The sequence below is a fragment of the Emydura macquarii genome, unplaced genomic scaffold (assembly GCF_026122565.2).
Source record: "Emydura macquarii macquarii isolate MOO-44397 ecotype Brisbane River unplaced genomic scaffold, CSIRO-AGI_Emac_v2 contig_3220, whole genome shotgun sequence".
In the NCBI taxonomy this organism is placed as follows: domain Eukaryota; kingdom Metazoa; phylum Chordata; order Testudines; family Chelidae; genus Emydura; species Emydura macquarii.
Window position 1 is genome coordinate 4,464,138 of NW_027133357.1, and position 16,332 is coordinate 4,480,469.

The window sequence follows — 16,332 nt, forward strand, 5'->3', positions numbered from 1 at the left end:
TCATTTAACAATGTGGTAGCAGAGACTCTGCAAAATTAAATGGTTATTTCCTCCCCTCGCCTCCAACAGGCTCTGCAATATCATTTTGTTTCCTTCCCTTCTGCCTCATGGTTTTCAATCCAACAAGTGCATGTGTACGATCGAAAGGGGAATCAGCTACACAGTGACTCTTTGCAAAAATGAGACAAAAAGAGGCAAGCTGCCCAAATAAAACCCCCAAAGCAACCCTGCAACGTGTTGCAGAACAAACACCTGTTTCCACGGGGAGCGTCTTCTTCTTTTTGTCCTCGTATCTTCCCTTCCACAACCACCTCCATCCTCTTTTCTTCTGATTATTTTATAATCCTCTTCTTTGTTCTTTAAAAGGAATGATCTAAAAAATATATGTGTAAAACAAGGGCACACAGACCAATGATGATGCATGTTCCAGACAATACTGATTACATGGTCACTTTGCATTATTATCATAAATTTTTTTTAACACTTCCTCAGAGGCTTTTTTTGTTTTTTAAACATCAGTGAAGATCTTTTTGATGTTCACACAGTTGGGATTGTTTGTGGCTGTGCAGTTGCCCGTCTTAAAGGCAGCCTGTTTGAATGCAGTGTTGTTGATTCCCCCCTCCTCTATCACCATGTACTCCGATTTGCTCAAGGTGGAATTGCTACGCGCCTTCCTCAACTCCTCTGTAGAGGAGAGGTGCTGGCAGCTCCCTACATGCAGATATTGGGCTTGCTCCTCACCTTCAGTCTCCCGGTGGTAGAAGTAGTTGAAGTTGGAGACTATCACGGGCACCGGAAGGGCAATGGTTAGCACCCCAGCAATAGCACAAAGGGACCCCACAATTTTGCCCCCAATGGTGATTGGGTGCATGTCCCCATAGCCCACCGTGGTCATGGTGACCACCGCCCACCAGAAGGCATCAGGGATGCTGCTGAAGCCTGAGCTGGGGTCATCAGCCTCTGCAAAGTAGACAGCACTGGAGAATAGGATGACTCCTATGAAGAGGAAGAAGATGAGTAAGCCCAACTCCCTCATGCTGGCTTTGAGGGTCTGCCCCAGGATCTGCAGCCCTTTGGAGTGTCGTGACAGCTTGAAGATACGGAAGACCCTGACCAGCCGAATGACCCTGAGGATGGCCAGGGACATAGCTTGCTGGCCATTCCCCTGCCTCTCAGCCAGTTCGGTGCCCAAGGTGATGAAGTAGGGGATGATGGCCACAATGTCAATGATATTCATGATGTTCTTGGAGAAGGTGGCCTTGCTGGGACAGGCAAAGAAGCGGACAAGCAACTCAAAAGAGAACCAGATGATGCACAGTGTCTCCACCACGAAGAAGGGGTCAGTGAAGGACGATACCATCAAGACAGACGAGGAGGAGGAATTGGTGAAGACGTCCGTCGCCAAGGGGCCGCTGCTCGTGCCAAAGGTCCCCCCTGTCCCCTCATAGTCACGGTCATCCCTGAACTCCGGCAGGGTCTCCAAGCAGAAGATGACGATAGAGATGAGGATGACGAGGACGGAGACAATGGCGATGCCTCGGGCCGGCCCAGAGCTCTCCGGGTATTCGAAGAGGAGCCACACCTGACGCTGGAACTCCTTGTCGGGCAGGGGCCTTTGCTCCTCACGGATGAAGCCCTCATCCTCCCGGAACTTCTCCATGGCCTCCTCGCCCAGCTGATAGAAGCGGATCTCCTCCGAGAAGATGTCGATGGGCACGTTGACTGGGCGCCGGATCCGCCCCCCGGACTGGTAGTAGTAGAGGATGGCGTCAAAGCTGGGCCGGTTGCGGTCGAAGAAGTACTCGTTGCGCAGGGGGTCGAAGTAGCGCATCCTCTTGCGGGGGTCGCCCAGCAGGGTGTCGGGGAACTGGGCCAGGGTCTTGAGCTGGGTCTCGAAGCGCAGGCCCGAGATGTTGATCACCACCCGCTCGCAGCACTCGTGCTCCCCGCCGCCAGCCTGGTGGTGGCTGGGGGGCAGCGGGACGTGGGCCGGGGGGTGGTCGTAGCGTTCCCCCACGAGCAGGGGGTGGGGGTGCTGGGGCTCCTCCAGCAGGGGGTCCCCCCACCCACGACCACCGTCATGCCGCCCTCCTCTTCCTCTTCCTCCTCCACGGGGACGGGGTGGGGGGCTTCGGGGGGGGGCGGCGGCTCGGTGTAGCCCGGGTTGTGGTGGCTGCTGCTGCCGCCGCCCCGCGGGTGCCTGCTGGAGGAGGAGGCGGCCGGCGAGCGCAGCAGGCTCAGGTGCTCGTCCATACAGGAGGAGCGGGGAGGGCAGCGGGGCGCCGCCTCCTCGCCCGGCCGGAGAGGGAGAGAGACCCGCCCGCCGCCGCCAGCCGCCGCCGCCGCTCTAGCGCCGAGCAGCAGCGCCGGGGCTCGGCTCAAAAAATCCGCCCCCCAGCCCGGGCACCGCCCAGCTCCAGTCACTCCGCGCCGCGGCCCGCCCCCAGCCCGCCCCGGGGAGGGCGGTGGGGAACGGCGGGCCGGGGGGAGCCCAGGCGCCACCCCTGGGAGGGAGCGGGGATCTCGGGGAGAAGTGTCCGGGGAGCCCCGCTGGTGCTCTAGAGAAGCAGCCAAGATGCCAGCAGGGGAAGATGCCCAGCTCAGTGCATCCCGCAGAGGGGCAGCAGCTTGCCCCTCCAGGAAGGATCCAGCCCGGGTGAGGGAGAACCTAGCGAGATGCCCACTCCACAGAGGTGCTGGATGCACGGGATGGTGAAGCTTAAAGACATGCCCAACCCAGGGGAGAGGGGACAGCACAAAATCCCCCTGCCCAGGCCAGGGGGAGCCCACAGGGATGCCAGGGATGTTTCTTGCTACCTTAAAAACAAACAACCCAAAAATGCATTTTGTTTCAAGATGTCAATTAGAAAAGAAAATTTTATATCTCCAAATTCCCCAGGGAGGGGGGAATAAATTTGCCCTGCCCACCATGGCAGGAGGAGGAACACACCCAGCTCATCCAGGGACACGCTCATTTTTAATATTCAGTTGTTCAGAAAAACTTAATTTTTCCTGCGAGAATGAAAAATTTATTCCCTCCTCCCCGGGGAATTTGGAGATATAAAATTTTATTTTCTAATTGACAGCTTGGAACCAAATGCATTTTTTGTTTGTTTTTAAGGTAGCAAAAAACATACATGAAAGGTTACGAAGAAACGAAACACATTTTTGTTTTGAATCAGCGCTTTGATTAAAATGCCCTTTGGTTGGGGTTTTTACTTAAACGGGAAGAAAACAAAAGTAAATAATATTTAAATCCCAGCAAAATAAAAATGTTTCATTTCGTTTAGCAATGTTTAGTCAAAGTGAAAATGTAGGTTTCACAATTTCCTGCAGCACAAACCAAGATCTTTCATTGGAATAGACTTTTTTCCTGTGAACATTCTTCAGTTTTGGTTAAACACGATATTTTTGGTGGGAAAACACTGCACAAAAAATGTTGACCAGCTTTAATATTCACCTCTGCCAACTTGCCCATCATAGCAAACATGCTCACCAAGATGATATTCTCCACTTATCTACCATGTCAAACTTGCCAACAGCTGGTGAACGCATCCACTGATAATTAAGACAACTCTAATCCCTAAACTAGTGTGTTGTGCAACACAATGTGGTGGATTTTTTCAGTAAAGGCCATAAAATTCCTCTTACTCTAAGTGTCCACATTTTCCTGAGCTAAGCGATGTCTCCCAGGATGCTTCTTAAAATACTGGGTAGAATTCTCTGTATGTGATTATACTAATTCCACCCTGCCCGTCTCATATGGCTAAATGAAAGAGGGACTCCCAGCTGGATCCTGGTTAAATGGCAACGTGCTCCTGGGGAAGAGGAGTACCAAGATGGATAATGTGGAGCGCACCATTGTGCTAGTTCCTACTCCCCACTTCGATTTATTGCTATGGTTATTTTTAAACCAAACAGCCTCCAGAAGGTAAGGGGGAAACAGATAAAAAGATCAAACTTATTTATACTTAATAATGAGCTGTATAAAATACACAAATATATCAAAGGAGCCAAGCGTGAGATGCTAACTGCAAACAAAATTACGAAAAGAGCCAACACTGACTTATCAACAGAAGCAGCAAATGAAAATTGTGGCGTGTCGCAAACAATACTCAGGCCCCTAAGGGAAGTGAAACTAGGCTTCCCTTCACCACTCTCTCCTCCTTGAGAAATGAAAATGCTACCATAGCACATTGTAGCCTCAGCATTCAAACCCACAGCCTGATGGGCCAGTCATTGCCTAAGAGGGGTAGATGAGTCTAAGCAAAGCACTCAGTCCATTCATTGGAGGAGCCTGGGACTTTACATCCATTTCAAGCAATGCCTCCACCCAAACTACTTTACCTGATTTTTCTTTCAGGAAAACTACGGTGTGCGTCCAGGTGGTTCCATGGTACCTACTAGGCGGCCAGTATAATGCTCTTCAGTATATGTCCATTATACTTCAGGATGCTCATCTCAGAGAATATGTGCGCTTGATGACACTAACCTGGGTGGATGTGCCAGTACACAGAGATTGAACCTACATTAGTTCAGGGGGCACACCCTCATATGGACAGCATGCGCACAATGCGCATCTCACTAAGGTGACAAGTGTACCATCACTCAGTGGCACTCACCTGCAAATTGTGTATGCAACTGGTCTAGGCAGCCAGGTGTTCCTATCACATTTATCCTTGTCCTTCCTTCTCCTGCTTATTAGTCCCACTTATTGAGTCTCATCTTAACTTGAGGGAGGGGCTGTTCTTTACTGTCCACTTATATAACGCCCAGAAAAATGGGTCCCCAACTTGACTGGCACCTCTGGGTGCTACTGTAATTAGTAATAAAGTTAATCATTAATAAATAGTATTCTTCCTTCAGAATTTCCCTATCATAGATCCAGCACGGGCAGAATCATATTCTCTCCCTCCAACCCTCTGGATTCCCTTGTGTATCTGTGATATTAGATTGTGCATGTTGTAAAATACAATTTAATCTAGTACCATCATCACCTATTATTAGTCTATCAGTGTAGAATAGGAAGCCAAGGAAATTCCCAACTCTAAACAGACAATAACTTCCGAGGCAGGGGAATCTCTTTTTCTGTGGTTTGCAAGTTCCTGCTCTAACTACATCATGTTACACTCATTATATAGGTGTAGAGCATGAAGACTTTTGTGTGGTATACCTCTTCTCCCTGCTGGAAATGCTGCCAATAAATCAGTATTGTGTGGTCTCTAGGACACAGACAAGAATGCTGTAGACCATAAACAACTTTTACGGATGAGAAAAGGCTCAAGACAAGAAGGCATAACCTATATATAAAGGCAACTGTTTGTTATGAAATTTTTCAGTCAGGAGGAATAACATATCTCCAGGAAAAATGAGTACCAAAAACTGCATCCAGAGAACTCTAGCTTCCCACAAGCTCTAGCTGAAGAAAATTGCCTATTTTAAGGGCATGAGGTTGATTGTACAGTTGACAGATGGGTATTATTAGTAGCATGATGTGGGTTACATGAATCTGTCAAGGAAAATATATTAATCTGTTGAAATTACAGGGGACAAAGCAATATTGCAAAATGTAGGGTATTTATGTATATGTTTTCCTGACATCCTGGACTAGATCTCAAGTGGTGTGAGTCATCATAAGGCCATCAATTGAGGTACACTGATGTCCCTTGTGTCTTTGTGCCAAGCAGCAGCTCAACAATGGAAAACTAAAGGTTGTGCAATGGAACCTTTTTCTAGCAAAGGGATTTTTTTTTCCCCAATAGAAACTTCATCTAAACAGTGTTTCAGTTCCTGGAGAAGATCTACCTTAATTTTGCTCTGTGAGTGGTGGAAAGAAATGTATTCATCCATTGCAATTGCATGGAGAAAGTGTGGCTTCTGGGAAACTATGGCCAAGACTTAAAAACAAAATAAACCAAAAAACAAACAAGCACTTAAAGATAGGCTCAAGAAAGGGTTTCAGAACCTATCTTTCTCTGTGCTGTATTTCGAGTTTGTTTGATACAACATTTATGAAATTACTCTGCTGAAGTTGTGTGGTGGTTTGCAGGGCTGACTGTACAAGAAAAGAAAGCTTGCGATAAAATATAGCAAATTTTTACCCTCATTTTTCTTCAATGGTCCTTTAAGGGGCCAAATCCTTTAAGATTTTCAAAGGCACAAAGGACAGTTTAGGTGCCCAACTCCTACTGAATGCCAATGAGAGTTGGGCATATAACTCGCATTTGTGCTTTTGAAATTCTCCTCTCTTTTCCATGTGCTCAGAGTCATTTGATGCTGGTCGATAAGATCACAATCTACTGTGTTTTTTCCAAATTTCTCAACACAAGGAACAACTGAGCCCCACAACCCCCCCTGTGATGTCTTCTATTCTAATCTGTTCTCTTTGGTTCTTACTCCTTTTCCATCGTTGTGGAATCTATTTTTCTCATTATACAGATGAGTCAACCAAGTAAAAAAGAGGGTAAGTGCCTTTCCCTAGTTCATGGGTTGAGTAGTGGGGGATGGAACGCAGGAGTTCTGTGTCCTACATCCACTGCCCTAACCACTAGGAAACCTTGCCTTAACAGCAAATAGTTCAGTGTTACTTGAGCAAGCTGTATACCAGACAGGATTTTCATCAAGTGCATTCAGGTGTCTTACCAGAATACAGCATGTCTGTGAGCTATAATTGTCCTTTGCAAAACAGGCAAGGACTTTTGAGCTGTGTTTGTCTCTTGGATTTATTTTTTTCAGTCCTTAAAATCTTTTTATATCCTTTCATTTACTAGTTCAATGAACATGGTAATAGAGGTATATATCATCCAATCCTAGCTTGCAGAAACGTGATCGAGAACGCTCTACAGCCAATGATAAAGAGCAATGTCTCAACTTACATCGTTCTCTCTACCACAGGCAACAAGTGACAGAATGACTCCCATTAGCAGCCCAGCCTATAACACAGGCCCAAATCCTTCGAACGTCCCTAAAAGCTCTGTTGGGTTCCAATTGAAACCAAAGGCTAAATTCCTATTGCCTTCTATGGAGGAGGATTAGGCCCGTAATCCTTACTGAAGTAAACTATGAAGCTTGGCCCATACATATGTACATATATTTAAAGCAGACTCATTTCTCATTCCCCCAGTGTCTTAGTCTCCAGACTAGCAGAGACTCAGAGTGCTGTAGAGACACCATAATCAGCCCCTGCTAGTAGAAGGTTAAGATGCTTTCTCCCTGTATAGCAGTGATGTAACTGGTTGATGAACTCTGAAGGGAATTTCAGTCAGGTCCTCAGCTGGAAATGGAACCTCAAGGTGAATGGACAGTGGGGATATAATAAGGAACACGATGGACTCTTGAGACACGAATGAACCTTGCCTTCACCGTTACCTGATTTCTGTGCATCTTCTAGCAAATAAGAGCAAAATTCATTCCTGATGTAACTCCACTGAAACAAAGAACTTGCACAAAGGATGGCTTAGGTGCAAGAAGTTAAACCTTGGATTCACAGTAAAGCAAGTCTGCTCTGAAATACTACATGATAGCAATTAGGCTGGATGCTCTGGGGTCCACAGATTCCCCCTGTGACTCTCATCTGGTTTAAATTCTCAAAGGAAATGGCTGAATAGGAAATTAAAACTTGCACATCACTGTGCTAAAATCATTATTGCAGACCAGTCTTCCTGCCTCTGCACTTTGAGATTAATTAGTTCATGTTTGTACAGCTCTTTGAAGCTGTAAAGCCCTGTAGAAGTGCTAAGTATTACCATTATTCACTTTCTAGCTGGCAGTCTATGTACAAAACTCATCTGCCTGAAGGACCATGATTATACTGCACATTGCCATGCTGCACCTGCAGGCATGTAACCTGGTGATCACTGATGCTGAGAACTAGGGCTAAAACATGCTTATTATCCAAAGGACTTCTTCATCCATAATGCTTAGCAAAGGTTATTCTCCCTATTTTACAGCTGCAGAAATTAAGGCACAGAGGAGGTAAGCTGTGTATTTTCAAAAGTGGCCATTAACTTAGAGTGCCCTGTGCTTGCACTTTTGGGTACCCATCTGAGACATCTGCGTCCTGATTTTCGGAGGTGCTAAGCACCTGCAGCTCCCTTTAACTTCAGTTAGACTTGTGGGTGCTCAGCATTTCTGAAAAATCAGGCCCGAAGTGTCCCCTGAATCATCCATAATTACTAGACACTTTTTGCAAATTTGGACCTGAGTGATTTGCCTGAGGTCACTTAGTAAGATTGTGGTAGAACCTGGAACAGAGGATGGCTCTGCTAACGCTCAGCTCTGTGGCTTAACCCCATAATGATCCTTCCTTCCTTTTAATTATCTAAATTCTACTCTTGGGTCCCCTGAAGATCACCATTGCTTACTGTGTTCTCAAAGCCTGCGTAGAAATTCCATTGACACCAGGGAGGAGTTTGTCAGGGGAAATACATTTAAATCTAAGTGATATTAGAAATGATTCTGGTTGGATGGGGACACTGCCAGCATTTCTTAGGAATCTCATTAGTTATCATCTTATCTCTGACTGCTGAGTGATTTGTGATGAGGCACCTCTGGTACCCTCAGACTTCCTTGATCAGAGGTTCAACCTAGGTATTATTATTTAACAAGTTTATTAAGGCAGTGCCTATGGGCCAGCCAAGAGAAGAGCCCATGGTGCAAGGCACTGTGCAAACAGAGAGTGGTAGTCAGTACCTGACATCTGACGAAGTGGGTTACAACCCACGAAAGCTTATGCCTGCAGAAATTAAATTTGTTAGTCTTTAAAGCGCTACAGGACTCTCGTTGTTAGTACCTGCTTACAATTTCAATAGACAAGACAGATGCAGGAGGAGATATAGCACACAAGCGAAGTGATGGCACATTGACTGCACTGGTCTCATTGACTGATGACGTCTTTCTGGTGGTGCACTAAGATCAAGTGCCCATACCAATTATATTATAGATCTACCATTATCAGCTGCCTTTGATACTATTGGTCACATATCAGCAGACCCTAGCGGGGATAGAATGGTACTGGAGAGGTTCTGTTCTGTGAAAAGACCCAGAGGGCAGCATTGGGTGACTGTTCATCAAATCCAAGTGCTGTACTCTGGGAAATACTGCAGAGTTCTGTGTTGTCCCTCTTCCTATTCAGCGTGTACAGGAGACTTGGGCAAGTAGTGAGATGTTTTTGGTACCCGGTTATCTGTACACAGATGACAATCTGTCTTCCATCTGCTTTTCACCAAATCTGAATTGTTCAGTTGCTTGATGTCCCCAGTATCAGACTTAGGTTATGTCTGCACTGAAAACAAGGTGTGGTTTGCTTTTGTTTACAGCAGGCTAACTAAAACATATTAACTATCCCGCTGTAGAATCCCAGTGGAGACAAGGCACTGTAGTTTATGCCATGAGGTAGCCACGCCATGTGAGCCATGAGTGGGACCATAGTGTTGACCTCGCCTAGCTACCTCACAGTAAAAACTATAATGTCCTCCCTCCTTAGGGTTTTACAGCAGGATAGCTAAGGCTCATTAGTTATCCCATGCTAAAAACACATCTATATTGGCAAGGAAGACAAAACCAGAGACTTGGCCTTGGATGAGAGTAAGCTGTATGAAGCTCAATCTGGATAACGCAGAGATAATGGAGATGCATTGACATCCAGATTAGATGCGGGAGATTACACCTGTCCCTTTCATTGAGGGGAGTATGCCTGTCTTTTCTTACTCAGGTCCAAATCCAGGAATCCTACTGGAGCTTCAGCAATTTCTAAATACTCAAGTAGTTGCATTAGCTGCTGTTTTTCTTGTTTTATTTTTTAATGTTGTGCTGCATTATTGCTTGCAAATATTTACTAAATTTTGTATGGTCAAGCTGTTAAGAGTTCAATCCCACACAAGCAGAACTGCCATTGGTTTCAAGAGTTATGCCTGCATTAGATTTCGGTAGAAGGCCCTTATTGCTATAATGTAAAGAACCAGGAGGATTGTGGGAGTTGTTCTATAAGGATGGAATCCTGTAAACAGTGGTACACATGTTGACTTGAAATACTAGAGCTGGCCAGAGAACAATAATTCTGCCTTGCACCAACTTTTGAGGTTTCGAAATTTGTTTTCATTCCGCACTGGAAAGGAAACAAGACACAAGAACATTTTTGTAATATGAAATTATGCCAAAAGATCCATCTTTGAACAGAAAAGATAAGGTTTTTGATTCTTCTCTCTCTCTGGAAGTTACTGGTGAGTCCACCCTGGACCTCAGAAACTTTCCCAATGAAAAATTTTTTGAAATTGATATACCTCTGCAATATCTTTCAACTTCCATGCAACAGCATATTTTGACCAAAAAAAATTAATAAAAAATATTCCAACAAGTTCTATTAAACACGTACATAGTTTGCAGGACCAAATATGTGTTTGAAAGATGGGCACCTAAACCAATAAATATTACAAAATCTATATAATAACATAGGACCCAACCTTGCTCCCCTTGAAGTTACACTTGATAATGGCAACTGGTGTGATATCACTGCCTACCATGCTGATCAGTATTGTTTCCTTATGCTCCCCGTCTGTCTGTTGTATCCACCTGGTGTCTCTCAGCTCATACTTAGACTGTGAGCACTTGTGGACAGGGTCCATCTTTTTGTTATGTATTCAGCACTCTGCACGATCGGGCCCTGGTCCACAACTGGAATACATAGAGACTATCATCATCATCATCATCAAAGAAATCTTCTAACAGTTACGGAGTCTCTTAACCAAGTGCTTAATTAAAGGTGAAATGCAAACCAAAATTAAATCCTTTATTTTGTTCTTTTCTACATCTGTATGAGGTCTGAGACGGCTGTATAACGTTTTTGGGGGGGGTTGTTTTATTTTACTTTTTTTTTTTAATGATAGAAACATCAGGCCTTCACTACGCTGGAGGACAGGGGCAAGTGCACTGGAGGATCTAATCAATGATGCCATCCGATGTCACATGAGATTGTAACGTGAGCAACAGTTTAACTCCCAGTGGAGGTGGGAAGGGATGCTGAGTCATTGCTGGTTTCTGCTTCTCAGTTCACCTTTAATTAAAAGCTTTCCTGAAAAAGTCTCCATCCCCTCCCACCCCACCCCCCAAAAATTAAAGAACAAAAACCCAATTATAAATTAACACAACAAAAATATCAACTAACATCATGATAATTTCATTTAATTTCATGATAACTCATTTTGGTTCAAAAGTCAGTGTCCGTTGTTAATTTTCTAAAGTGTTTACAAACAGGAATAACTACTGAGATGAAGGCTTTCCAGCAAATATAGATGACTAAATTAATAAGTTCATAGTCCGAGAGAAAGGAAAGGAAATTGGAGGGGATCTTGTTTAATGAACTAAAACCAAGAACTCTCACTGAAGAAAAACACTCCATTAAAAGATTACGAGTTTAATTTCTTGTTTTTCGTGAGCTTATTTCCCCTTTCTTATTTAAAATCCATGGTTAGCTTCCTAATTCCAGTAAATGAGAGGTGGGTTTTTTTTGTTTTTTTTTAATTTAAATAGCCTGCTTCAGATGATACTTCATTTCTCCTCTTGCCTCTAGGAAGTTGCACATTTGGGATCTAAAAATATTAGTACGATAATATTACAAAAGCAAATGTTTACTTCCCTCGCTTTGGCACAGCAGGAACATACAGCTTCCCTTTCAGCATGGACAAGAACTCCCTCTTTTTGGTGCCTATATGGCCCCCATGACCATGAGAGCTGAGCATTCACGATCTTTAATGTGTTACCCTGTGATGTAGGGCAGTGCTATTATCCCTATTTTACAGATGGAGAACTGAGGCACAGAGGCTTCAATCTCCAGCTCCATTGGGAGTTGGGTATCTAAATACCTTTGAGGATCTGGGCCTACGTGACACATCAAAGGTCACCTGTGAAGCCTACAATACAGCAGGCACAAGAACCCAGCTCTTCTTAGTGCTAGGCTCAGGGCCTACCCATTAGGCCATCCTTCCTCATCAAATGTCACTTTTTAAGTGTAGCCAATATGCATCTTTACATGTAATGGACCCAGTTCTGCCTCCCCACTTAACGACCAGATTGTGGCCTATGTAACACTCCCATGCAGGGGCGCAAAGGGGCACAAGATATCCTGCTTACTCTTCTCTACTGGCTAGCTCCATTGCAGTGGACAGAAGCAGCTTCTGCTGGAGCAGCAGCTCCCTCTCCTATGCAAAGGGGCAGGGAGGAGGGAAGCCAGATGTGTGGAGCGGATGGCATCTTGCTTCTGTCCCATCACAGTGCTGGAGGAATAATCTGCATCAGGCATAAGATACACCTCCACAGAACAGGGATCAAACCAGGAAGCAGAGTCACGGTCTGGTTCTGGGTCTATACCTGGGGTCACACAGCTATGTGCTTCCCCTTACAATTAATTATTAACTAATTAATTGTATTTATTTATTGATTTCTTCTTTTGCTTCCCACACACTCATTCCACCCAATGGAGCGTGTGCCTGCCCTTGGCTCTGGGTGCTCCTTGGCACGTTTGAAAAATACAGTTGCAGCGTCACCAATGCTTGTGAGTCTATTCGTGGGATTCAGTGGTTTTCTGAAAGCCTCATCTTCTGGAGTCCTGTGATTCCATGAGACTCCCGGCTTTCACTTAAGAATAAGTCTCTAATGCTTGTGATTGCAGGGAAAAGGTGGACCCCCTAAAGGCTCAAAAGCCAGATAGCAAGTAAAAGGAACCCCAAATTTAAAAAAAAAATCATGTTTTTAAGACAATCTCATGATTTTGGGGGGTCTGATCTCATGATTTTTGAACGTGTGAGGTTCGCAATCAGCAGTTATAAAAACAGATAACCCCCTATCACCACCTGTGCACAATTACCAAGCTAAATATTAGCCAGACAGCTAAATCCTCTGTCCAGCAATTTCTTGTTGTGTGTTGGAGGACACAGCTGGGTTGAGTCACACTGCACTGAGACTCAGGCTTTCATCTATGGAGTTCCCTGATACAGCTGCTGGTGTGTCAGCCAAGATGACAGCTGCCACCCACCCATGTGAGATAAAAGTGGGTATTACTGAAAAATCTATATTCTGTATCTCACTGTCACCCTAAGGAGCCTCTTCCTCCCACCCCTGGCTAACAACACACATTGTGTGCTGTTACCAAAGATCCTCAGTAGGCTTAACCATCCTTTCTTAGCTCCTCTCATGGGGGCCCTTCAGATTTCTGAGAGAGCCAGGATTGAGTTGAAAAACATGTGTCTCACATAGCGCTTCTGTAATGACTTTTAAGGCTGTATCTCTATGCACCTATTGTTTGCTGATCGCCTTCCACTGATGCTTTTAATAGATTCGTTATAGCAGCAAGGACAGTGCATGACATCTATGCAAAGCTGAATTGTAAATGTTTTTTATTGAGGGTGATTCATGGTACCTACTGTTCCTGTTATCAGCAACAACGTGGTGAGAATGTGCCTGACGGGGTGGATTGTGTAGAAAAATATGTAGACAATAATACTACTAATAATTAATAATAATAACACCATGCAATTCTCTAGCACTTTTCATGAAAGGATTTCAAAGCTTCTTATAGGGGTGTGCTGAAACCACAGCTCTGACACATTTGCATTAAGGGGAAGTTTGGATTTGGATCTGGATCCTAACTTGTCAGCTGGTCCTATCTTACAATGGGGAACACCTGGACCTAAGATCTGAATACCCCTTGAGCTTTGAAATCTGGAGCTAAAGTTTGTAGCTCAGGCTCATTTCTAAACTTCATAACCTCCTCCCGCAATGGGGCACTGCTCTAACAAGTATTATTAACACAATTTAAAGGTGGGGAAACGGAGATGTGAAGTGATTTGCCTAGTCACAGAGCAAATCAGTCACAAAGCCAGGATTAGAACCAAGAAGCCCCAACCGAGAGCATCTGCCCTCACAAATAGATCACTGCTTTTCATGACCAAGAAATGCTCTGTTCACTGCAAGAGCCTTGACTACTCTCTGCCTCACAGAGAGAGGCAGCAGGAAATCAATCTAAATATTCCAGCAACCTCAGAATGGCAGCAGAAGTGATCTAACAATTGACCCACATGCTCTTCATAGGTGCAAAGGCAGGTTAAGGTGAAATGTTCTTCACTGGATCGACACATTCACATTACAGTTAGAGAGGGGCTCCAGCTGCAAATTTGGATTCAGGTGCAGGGATTTGGTTCAGTCCATTATGATGTTAAGGGGCTATTACTCAGGCTACTTGGGTTCAATTCCCAACGCTGTCACTGACGTACAGTGTGACCTTTGGTAAGCCATGTCATTGCTCTATGCCTCAGTTTCCTCTCCTGTAAAATGAAGATAAAGACATTGACCTTCCTTGTAGAGTGCATTGAGGACTATGGAAGAAAACTTCTTAATTATTATTGTTTAACTATACTGACCTAGATTCAGGGTCTGTTTGGGGAATGACTGGACATGGGCATTTATTACAATAAAATTTAAGCCTCTTTTTTTTTTTTTTTTTTTTTGGTCCTAGCTTCACTCAGTTTTTGACGTGCTGCATCTAATGACACCAGTGATACCTCAATTGAAAAGCTATTAATTCTCATTCTTGATGGTGGGCTTTAAAAGCTGCCACTGTGGAGTTTGTGAATGGGTTTTGAAAGATGGAGCAGAGATTCCACAGGAAGCTGTGTTTGAGGTGCCGCAATTCTCATTAATACAAATCCCTGCAGGCTAACGCCAGCCCTCTGATAATGTGCTCGAATCCCAAAAATAGTAACTTTCATAATAATAAATAACAGGGTGGGCCCCTTTGAATCGTGAAGTGTCTCTGATAGGTTTTTTTTGTTTTTTGTTTTTGTAGAAGGTCCCAATATGCAAATGCTGGAAATAATCAAATCCTCTGTCAAATAGTGAGAGCATTAGAAATAATTGAATCACTGCCTTGTTACATATGGACTGATTTAGACCCTCATTATGCATTTGGCAAGTATTTAGCATAACAAATCAATTTAAAATGGCACAGGAGACTAAGGTAATTCATAATAAAACTAAAACTCAGAATTATGATGCAAGACTAAACTTCTCCATCTGAAATTAATGGCAGAACTATTAGAGAGGAAGCATGGGCCAGTGGTTAGAGCAAAGACAGAGGGACAAGAAAGTTGATCCAGTGGCTAGAAAAATAGCCTACTTGTTGGAAAACTGAAGTTCACTCCCCTGCTCTGCTATAGACTTCCTGTGGGACCTTGGGCAAGTTATTTAAGATACATTTGTGCCTTGATATGGGAGATAAAATTTCAGCTCAGGGAGATGTACATAAGTCAACGCGCTGTAAATAGGGGTGTAGCTGGGGTGGGATGGGCCAGCTGCACAAATGAGTACCTAAGGTCCTGGCTGGGATTGTTCTCGGGGCATCTGCAGCTGTACTTCTATTTTTAGCATGCTGCTTGTTCAAAGCTAGCAAGCCTCCATCTGCCCGAGGTGGAAACTCCAGTTCCCAGTGTAGACATGCCCTCAGTCTCTCTCTGTGCCCCAGTTTCCCCAGCTGTAAAAAACTGGGGCTAAGAGCACTTCCCTATAGCACAGATGTTGCAAGGGGCAATATGTTAAAAACTGTGAGATGATCAGATAACAGGCTACCATAGACAGGTCAGAGTTCTAGTCCTAGGCCTGCCTCAGACTTGCTGTCTGAAGCTAAGTCAGATCACCACTCTGTGCCTTGCTTTCCCTAGTCATACAAGGGAACTAATAATACTGAACTCATCTCACAGGAGTCTTGGGAGCTTATCAGTTATTAATGTCTGTAAAGTGCTTTGAGATCCCTCAATAAAATGTGCTGTAATAAGGGCACAAGTATTATTTATCCTTTTTATCACAGTAGTGCCTAGAGGTCCCAGTCAACATCTGGCCCCCATTATGCGTGGCGCTGTGCAAACACAGCATAAGAGATGATCTGGGCCCTAAAAGCTCACAGTCTGAGTAGACCAGACAAACAAGGGGTGGGAGACAGGAAGTATTGGTGTCCCCATTTTAAAGATTTGGAACTGGGAAACAAAGAGAAGTTAGTGGCAAAACTCCCATGGACTTCAGTGGGGCCAGAATTTCATCCTAAATAACTTGCCTACAGTACTACAAAGTCTCCATCTGGTAGAGCCCAGACTGGAACCTGGGTCTCCTGAGTCCCTGTCCAGTAACTTAAATACAAGCATCTCCGTCTTCTCCAGTAAAATTAATAATTATTATTAAAACAGTCTGATATGTAGCAGAGTCACAAATTAATTTCCAATTGCAACTGAGCAGCCAAAGATTACAGTATACACAGTGTTAATATGACTTAGATCAGTTCACATTATGAAA

General features: G+C 44.4%; 1 protein-coding gene across 1 annotated transcript; it reads right to left on the reverse strand.

Annotated features, from left to right (window-relative positions):
- Positions 1–508: 508 nt before the first annotated feature.
- LOC137142261 (potassium voltage-gated channel subfamily A member 3-like) lies at positions 509–2,253 on the reverse strand. Its single transcript, XM_067531527.1, is given in 2 exon segments — positions 509–2,064; positions 2,067–2,253. Coding segments are annotated over 2 exon segments (1,743 nt in total).
- Positions 2,254–16,332: the final 14,079 nt, after the last annotated feature.